This window comes from Macrosteles quadrilineatus, unplaced genomic scaffold, assembly GCF_028750875.1.
Source record: "Macrosteles quadrilineatus isolate MER2022 unplaced genomic scaffold, UCM_ALF_1.0 Scaffold_113__1_contigs__length_334533, whole genome shotgun sequence".
Classification (NCBI taxonomy): Eukaryota; Metazoa; Arthropoda; class Insecta; order Hemiptera; family Cicadellidae; genus Macrosteles; species Macrosteles quadrilineatus.
This window is the reverse complement of record NW_026542706.1, coordinates 45450-54419: the sequence shown is the minus strand read 5'-3', so window position 1 is coordinate 54419 and position 8970 is coordinate 45450. Positions and strand designations below refer to the sequence as shown.

Below are 8970 nucleotides of genomic sequence, written 5' to 3'. Positions count from 1 at the left end.
TTTTAGGTTTCATGATTTTTAAATCCAGTCCATATTTATATTCTTCCGTTTCAAACAAAACCTAGCCCAAGTAATTTTCCGCTATTCAGCCGCTCTTCGCGATAACGAAGGTATGCGGCCTTTGCCCTCAACACTGATATCTTTCCAAACGACGCAGTCCACTGTCGTCCGCCGCTGAACTATCACCATATTTACTATCGTATATCCGCATCATCTTTTCAACATCCCGCAATTTTTACCTTTTTTTTCTTTAAATTAATCAGTCTGTACAGTGCTAATAGAAGTGACAATAGTTTTGTTTTTATCCCAAGAAGAAATTATTTTTTGTTTATTTAACGGACAATTGTAATAGTGCAAGTAGGTCAACGTGTACATGGACAGTCCTCGTCGACGCCGCCATTGCCCAGTGCTTCAAGTCAGGTGGGGTACCCCAAACCAAACATCTCTTCAGCTTCACTAAGGTCTGTGACAGCAATTCAACATTGTTTAGCACTTTAAAAATTAGCCTAATTAAGACTGATTAATTTCATTCTATGTACATATTTTTCTTATTATACCAAACATTTTTTGGGCCTCATCGAACCGGATTATTTTACCAGTTTCTGGTTAGAACATAATTTTATTTATTCCTACCACGAATACTTGTAATATCACTTCATTTTTTACGTATTCTAGCTGAATGGTATTTCATTTCGATTTCGTTTCTCATTGCGTGGAATAATTTTGCTCATTCCGCCATTTTGTATTTGTGCTCCTTTTCCTGTACGATTGTGAGTCCAAATTGACATTCCTGTTCCTGTTTCAAATAGACTATTCCAATATTCCTTCCTGGAATTTCCTGTCCGCTAACCGCTACGTCACTGCCACAGCCATCTACGACGTCGAGTCTACGGCTACAAATATCAAGACTTCACTACCGCATCGCTTGTCAGCCTGTCAGTTCACTTTAGCTGTCAGCTTGTCAGATTTTTGTTTACATTACTACATTTGAGTGATAGTCAGAATAACCTCAAATCTACTCAAGATTGACTTTGATTTCGAACTTATTGACTGATTCAAATAATTATCATTGCAGTTAATAAGTAAACAAATAATATAACTGATATTATTTTCAATGGTTTTAATGTGCACTGGATTAATATGAGAAATACCTATGTGAATATTTTGCTGATGATAGATTACGACAAGTAAGTTATACTGCACATAAACTTGGAAATATTTCTTAAACTATTTAAGCCACAAAATAGTTTGGATTATTGGTATAAATAGTTAACCTATTTTGTTAAGAAAGCATCTCTTATTATTATGTATTTGATAGCACACCATTAAGTTGTACTACCTATGCAGTGTTGCTTTTGCCTGTGCTACCCATAGCCTAAGCATAGACTATAGGCCTAACTTGTGCATTTGAGAATTTGATTAAATTGAGGAAAGTCAAATTATATTTTATTGTCTTATCATTACTGCAGATTTGTTTTGTGCTGAATATTTCCTATGTTTAATTTTCTTTCAACATGAGGTTTTCTTCCTTCACCAAACAGAGTGAACTTATTCAAGCTAGGCTTGAGTCAATAAATAAACAAGTCAATGCATTGAAAGAAACTCAGGTTGTGACTACTTTAAGCGAGCAACAGATTGCTAAACTTAAACTCTTGTCTCAAAGTGCAATAACCAAGCACTCAGAATTTGAGAGAATAGTAAATAAACTTTTTCAAACTACTCCCACTCCTGAAGATATTCAAGATGATAAAATTACTTCACTGCAAGAAAAAATTTCTGATTATTTTGTTGAGATTCAGTCAAACTGTAGTTTGTTACTTCCACCAGTTAAACTTGAAGAGTCACGCCTAAATGACTCTACTTCCGAGGTAGGCCCTACTACTCCTACAGTTAATCTGACTGTGAAATTGCCGCAAATCAAACTGCCAACATTCTCTGGCAATCCTGAGCAATGGGTCTCATTTCATGGCCTGTTTGAAAGTACTGTACATAATAATAAAACAATTTCTAATGTTGAGAAATTCTCATATCTCATAAGCTGTCTTTCAGATGAACCTTTGAACTTAGTTAAGTCTATACCACTAAATAGTGCTAATTATGTAATTGCTTGGCAAACCCTGCTTAAGAGGTACCACAATACAAGGCTCTTGATTTCATTACATTCTACTAACATCTTGGACCTACCGCAGCTTACTAAGCCTAATGTTACACAACTTAGGAATTTTATTTCAATTTTTAATGGAAATCAGCAAGCTCTTAAAGCACTTGGCCATAACATAACTGATGACAACCTGATCTTAAGTACACATATTTTGAGAAAGCTTGATTCCGCTATGCGTTCAGATTTTGAACAAAAACGAGATGACTCAAAACAGGTTCCTTCTGTCACAGAAATAATAAACTTTCTGGAAAATGAGTGTTCTTACAGAGAGGCGGCTAACTTAGGCTCGACCTCACATGCTAATTCTTCCCTTCAGTTAAAAAACTATGGAAGTAGTAAGAACATGCCTTATCTAGGTAGGCAAACCGCTAGTCCCAAGCCAAGCAAAGTTGTAATGCTTTCTTCTAATGACAATGAACAAGCTCATACTTGTGCTTACTGCAATGGAGCATCGCATAACATTTTTCGCTGTGATGTTTTTGGTGCCTTATCACCACACGATAGGTTCAACTTCATTAAGAACAATAGCCTATGTGTTAATTGTTTAGGACGACATTTCTTAGGCTCATGTAAGTCATCCAGTTCGTGTCGAGTTTGTTTTAAGCGACACCATACGCTACTGCATTTTTACAAAACGGACCAGCCTATAATGAAAAAATCTGTTAAGCCCTCGAATAAGACTCAGGCCAATTCCACAACACAATTGAAGGCTCCTGTACCGCAAGGATTTGAATCAAATACACTCTCTGCTCATGTAGACACTGGTGCTGCCAGCCACAACTGTACTGTACTTCTTGCCACTGCATTGGTAAAAATTTCTACCTCGAATGGTCATAATATTATTGTCCGAGCTGTGCTTGATAGTGCATCACAAACGAGTATAATATCTGAACACTGTGCCAGTATGATTCACATTCAGCGTTCGTCTGTTGGCGTTCACGAGATAAAGGGCATTGCCTCAGCTCGAATAAAGCCTAAGGGACTTTCCTTTGTAAATATTTCTTCGCTTAACGGGAAAACACTTGCTACGGCACATCCTGTCCTCATACTTGATAGAATTACCAATGATATGCCTAGTGTCAAGATATCTTCTGAAATAAAGGCTCAAATCAAAGAATACGCACTTGCCGATCCCAACTTCGACACTCCTGGACATTTGCTCATCGGTGCGGATCTGTTTGCTCAAACTATTATTGGATCTGCCACCAGTCTTGGTGATCGTATGCCATACACTATAAACACTATTTTTGGATATGTTGTCCTTGGGAACGTGCCTACTTCACAAGACGGCCAAACCTTCAGTGGATTGACGACTTTACTTTCCATCAATGATCTTACACTTCATGAAACACTTCAGCGATTTTGGGCATTGGAAGAACCACCTGCTTGTTCTAAGCTATCCCCAGAGGAAATGGAATGTGAAGATCATTTTTTGAAAACTCACTCTCGTGACGAGACGGGAAGATATGTTTGTTGTTTACCGTTCAAAGAAAATCCAGTAAAACTAGGAAATTCTTCTACAGTTGCTTTACAAACTTCAAATCGCTTGAACGTAAGTTTCAATCGCAACCTGATTTCAAAGAAAAGTACATTGAATTTATGAATGACTACGAATCCTCTGGTCAAATGAAACCCTCAAACTTATTTGATCTAAATAACCAATATCATTGCTTCTTACCACACCACGGTGTCTTTAAGGATGGAAAGATACGTGTTGTATTTAATGCGTCCTCTCAAACTTCAACTGGTGTAACACTTAACAGTCTACAGCATCAAGGACCCAAGTTACATAATTAAATAACAGACATAATTCTACGTTTTCGTCAAAATAGGATCGCCTTTGCTTGTGATATCAAACAGATGTTCCGTATGATCTCTATTCATGAACAAGACCAACGTTTTCAACTCATCTATTGGAGAGAAGAAATGTCACAGCCGCTTCGAGTTTTTCAGTTGACAACCGTTACTTATGGTATGACTTCTTCGCCATTTTTGGCTAATCGAGTAATACAACAATTAATTCATGATGAAGGAAAGAATCATGAACTTGCTGCTCATGCACTTAAACGACAAATTTACGTAGACGATGCGCTACTAGGCAGCGATACTGTTGAAGAAGCTGCAAAATTACAGCAAGATGTAATAAACCTTTTACGAAAAGGAGGCTTTGAACTTCGCAAATGGGCGTCTAACAATAGCCAAATATTGGAAAATTTACCCCCTCAACACTGCTTATCAACTGACTCACCTTGTGTTAGTATTCTTGGACTGAAGTGGAATCCACACTCAGACACATTCTCATATGCAATTTCTGAAGCTCCATTGATTTTTACCAAAAGAGCAATTTTGTCTTCCATCGCTAAGATTTATGATGTAACAGGCATGCTTACCCCTGTTATTTTTTGGGCTAAGGCTCTCATGCAGCATATATGGTCACTAGGCCTAGATTGGGATAATACTCTTCCTAGTGATATTATCGACAGATGGTCAACTTTTGTCAACGAACTTCCTGAGATTGAAAATTTGGAGATTGGCAGGTACATATCTCTGAGTGATGCGGTTAATATTCAGTTGCATGGATTTTCAGATGCAAGTGAACTCGGTTTTGCTGGATGTGTTTATCTACGAACTGAGAACCCGCAAGGCAGTATATATGTCAACTTATTAATAGCCAAGTCACGTGTGGCACCCCTGAAACGTATCACGATTCCTCGCCTTGAACTGTGCGGAGCACATATTTTAGCCAAACTGTTACACTACTGTGTTGATCAACTCTCAGATCGCTACAAGATAGATTCTGTTACCGCTTGGAGTGACTCCACTGTGGCTCTTTCATGGATTCACACCCCTTCTCATCGTTTGAAGTTATATGTTGCAAATCGTGTTGCACAGGTTCAAGAATTGACCCCTTCCTGCATATGGAAACACATTTCTACTCTTGAAAACCCCGCTGATGTTGCCTCTAGAGGATTAACCCCATCTCTTCTTATTCATAACAAGCTCTGGTGGTCTGGACCCACATGGCTTAAGAGTTCATCTGATTCATGGCCTCAACCATCGAGTCATCTTCCCGAAGAGGAACTCCCAGAAATTAAAACCACAACACTAAATCTTCTTACGATAGCTGAAGATCAAGATCTGAAGTTTATCAATAAATTCTCTTCATGGACTAAACTACTTCATGTCATGGGCTACGTTTTACGTTTTATTTCCTGCTTGAAAACTAAGCAAAGGATTACTCATTCTCTCACACTTGAAGAGTTAGAAGTATCGAACAAACGGATTTGTTGGCTTGTTCAAAGAGAGAGTTTCTCTGAGGATATTAATTCCCTGTCAAAGAAGAATGTGTGTTCTTCTCGCATTCAACGCCTTTCACCGTTTATGGATGATGAAGGTTTGTTAAGAGTTGGAGGACGACTGAAACATTCTGAGTTGCCGTACAGCGCCAAGCATCAAATTATCTTACCAAAGGATCATTTTGTTGTAAATTTGATAATTGATTATCATCATCGCATCTTTCTTCACTGTGGACCAACACAACTCCAAGCTGTTCTTCGTGAGAAATATTGGATACTTTCTGCTCGTAGTATCATACGCTCCAGGATTTTTAAACGCCTGAGATGTTTCAGAATGAAACCTAAGCCAAACACACCATTGATGGGAGACTTACCTTCCCCAAGAGTGGTAGCAACCCGACCTTTTAATGTTACTGGAGTCGACTATGCCGGACCATTTACAGTGAAATTGTATGTCCTAAAAAGGCTTCAGCCTATTAAAGTTTATCTTTGTCTATTTGTCTGCTTTGCAACGAAAGCCGTACACTTAGAAGTTGTGTCGGATTTGTCCTCAGAAGCTTATATAGCAGCTCTTACACGTTTTATTTCCAGACGTGGTTCAGTGAAGGAAATTCATAGTGATTGTGGAACCAACTTTGTCGGAGCAGCTGCTGCACTTCACAAATGTTTTAACAACCTCCTTTGCAATCCAGTAACTCACCGTTTTGCTGAAGAAAACAACATTTCTTTCAAATTTCTGCCTCCACACGCGCCTCATCAAGGTGGCTTGTGGGAACGAGCTGTTAGGAGTTTTAAGCATCACCTTCATAGAGTAATCGGTGGCCAAATCCTGACTTATGAAGAATTCATAACTCTCGTGTCACGTGTCGAAGCAATATTAAATTCAAGACCGCTTACCCCTCTCTCTGGAGATCCGAATGACTTAGAGTCTCTAACCCCAGGACACTTTTTAACTGGTGGACCTCGGAAATCCATGGTTGAACCTCAATATGATGAAACTTCTTGTAACCGCTTGAGGAGATGGCAATTAGTTCAGGCATTCTCTCAACACATCTGGACTCGATGGTCCCAAGAGTATCTGCATACTCTACAGCATCACTCTAAGTGGACGAGTAAAACAGAGAACCTCAAGATTGGTGACCTTGTTGTTATTCATGAGCCTAACACTCCTCCCCTACAATGGAAACTTGCAAGAATCACCGCAGTATCTCCAGGAGCAGACGGAATTGTACGAGTGGTCCATCTACGCACCGCTACAGGGAACTTCAGTCGGCCAACCGTCAAAGTTTCCCTTCTTCCTACCAATTAATTCCTAAGCATTCCCTTTCACCCCCTTTCAATTTATTTTCATTTGTCTTTTCCCATTTTTCAGTTTTTTCATTGAACCAGGTTGGTTCAAGGGGGGCGATATGTTGGATATTTTAGGTTTCATGATTTTTAAATCGAGTCCATATTTATATTCTTCCGTTTCAAACAAAACCTAGCCCAAGTAATTTTCCGCTATTCAGCCGCTAACGAAGGTATGCGGCCTTTGCCCTCAACACTGATATCTTTCCAAACGACGCAGTCCACTGTCGTCCGCCGCTGAACTATCACCATATTTACTATCGTATATCCGCATCATCTTTTCAACATCCCGCAATTTTTACCTTTTTTTTCTTTAAATTAATCAGTCTGTACAGTGCTAATAGAAGTGACAATAGTTTTGTTTTTATCCCAAGAAGAAATTATTTTTTGTTTATTTAACGGACAATTGTAATAGTGCAAGTAGGTCAACGTGTACATGGACAGTCCTCGTCGACGCCGCCATTGCCCAGTGCTTCAAGTCAGGTGGGGTACCCCAAACCAAACATCTCTTCAGCTTCACTAAGGTCTGTGACAGCAATTCAACATTGTTTAGCACTTTAAAAATTAGCCTAATTAAGACTGATTAATTTCATTCTATGTACATATTTTTCTTATTATACCAAACAATGATTGTCATGCAAATCACCTGTTTAAGAGTTTTGCTGGTATTGCTAACATAAGAGACACGGCGTCGATTGCACAATAAATTCCGTTTGCAACGATTATATAATTGTTTTAAGATAACCCTCCGGAAATTGCCAGATTTTTAGAATTGATTAAACGCTATTTTACCAAAAATTACAAAATAGTTAATCAGCTCTTCGTTTTGAAGTGCACTTTTGATGACGGTAATTTATGTTAATTGTGTAAGTATCTTTTGCGGATATTTTTCATCACGAATAGTAAAAACCCAAATTTTTGGAGGAAGATCTTTGCAAAGATTACGTAAATAACATAATTTAGCCGGTTTGAAATAATGGATATTAATTAATTGTAAAGCTGACCAGTACAAAAATATTTATTATAAAGTGTTAAGCAATATTTCAAATAAGAGGAACTATAAAACTCGGGTGTAAAGTATTAACAATTCAATGTAACAAAACATAATCACGTAGTAGGCTAGTATGCAAAAATAACCTAAAATTGTTTTGTGGTTTTTGCTATTTTTAAGGTAAATTAACTTAAATATAAAAGCTAACATTGTTTGAAATTAACAGTAATACAATAGAACAACTATAACACATAATAATTGTTCAGAAATCAAGAATATCTTTTTACAAAATGCAGGGTTACATAACTGGAAAACGTCAGTACAACTACAACTAAAATATTGTTGTTGTTTGTTGTGTTGTAAATATTGTCGGAACAAATGTATCTATCTGAAAACAAACTGAAAATTGAAGCTAATAGAATATGTTGTACATTTTCCACTCACGTGCTCAAAACACCGCACGTGGAAAACGGTAGATTCTGGGGGAAAACTGACTTGAGACTTGGGGCGGGGACAATAGCAATCCCTCAATCAATTTGGTCCTCTCAACGGCAACTGTTGACTTAAGCTAAGGGACTGAGCATTTCATACATTACCTCCCCCAAAAAGCGCCCCTAACCGCTCCCCACAGGAGTATAGGGAGTCCCTCGGCACTAGATTTACAAGTCAAATCGTCAACTCGCAAAGAAACCGCAGGTGACGTTTAAATCGCTTCGTAACGTTTCGAGAGTTATTTCGAATCGTACCTTTCAGTATGTAAATGGCATTGTAGGAATTCAAGAAATTGTCGGAAGGGAGCGTATTTAAAAAGGAGACGACGAGGTGGTTTAAATCTTTGCAAAAGCATTGACAACAAAGTTTTACCGTCGGAATTAATTTGCCATAAAGCAGGATTCACATAAAAATCCAATCAAAATCAAAATCAAAATGTCCGCAATAAACCTTTGAACAACATTAACTCACCATCACCAACAATGAACTTCAAACAAAGAAAAATCCAATATTGCTATCTACCAAATATTTTATTATTAACATTTCCATTACTAAGATCAGAGGATTATTAAGTTGAGAAGTTACAAAAATGTGATGACAAAAAGCAAAAGTAACTAACAAGTATGAAATATAATTATAGCTGTAAAAATGTTTTTTGTATACTGTTTTTGCTTGATAGAACG

At 37.8% G+C, this 8970-nt stretch overlaps 1 protein-coding gene across 1 annotated transcript; it reads left to right on the top strand.

Annotated features, from left to right (window-relative positions):
* Positions 1-2810: 2810 nt before the first annotated feature.
* LOC128982107 (uncharacterized) lies at positions 2811-6766 on the top strand. The gene is made up of 2 exons (XM_054401157.1): positions 2811-3579; positions 4245-6766. The coding sequence occupies exons 1-2, from the start codon at positions 2811-2813 to the stop codon at positions 6764-6766; spliced, it is 3291 nt and encodes a 1096-aa protein (XP_054257132.1).
* The last annotated feature ends 2204 nt before the right edge of the window (positions 6767-8970 follow it).

Excerpts from the sequence above, each read along its gene's own strand:
- LOC128982107 (XM_054401157.1), top strand. The coding sequence starts at position 2,811 with ATGAAAAAATCTGTTAAGCCCTCGAATAAGACTCAGGCCAATTCCACA. Across the intron at positions 3,580-4,244 it reads ATCCCCAGAGGAAATGGAAT|ACGATGCGCTACTAGGCAGC; the intron begins GTGAAGATCATT and ends AAATTTACGTAG.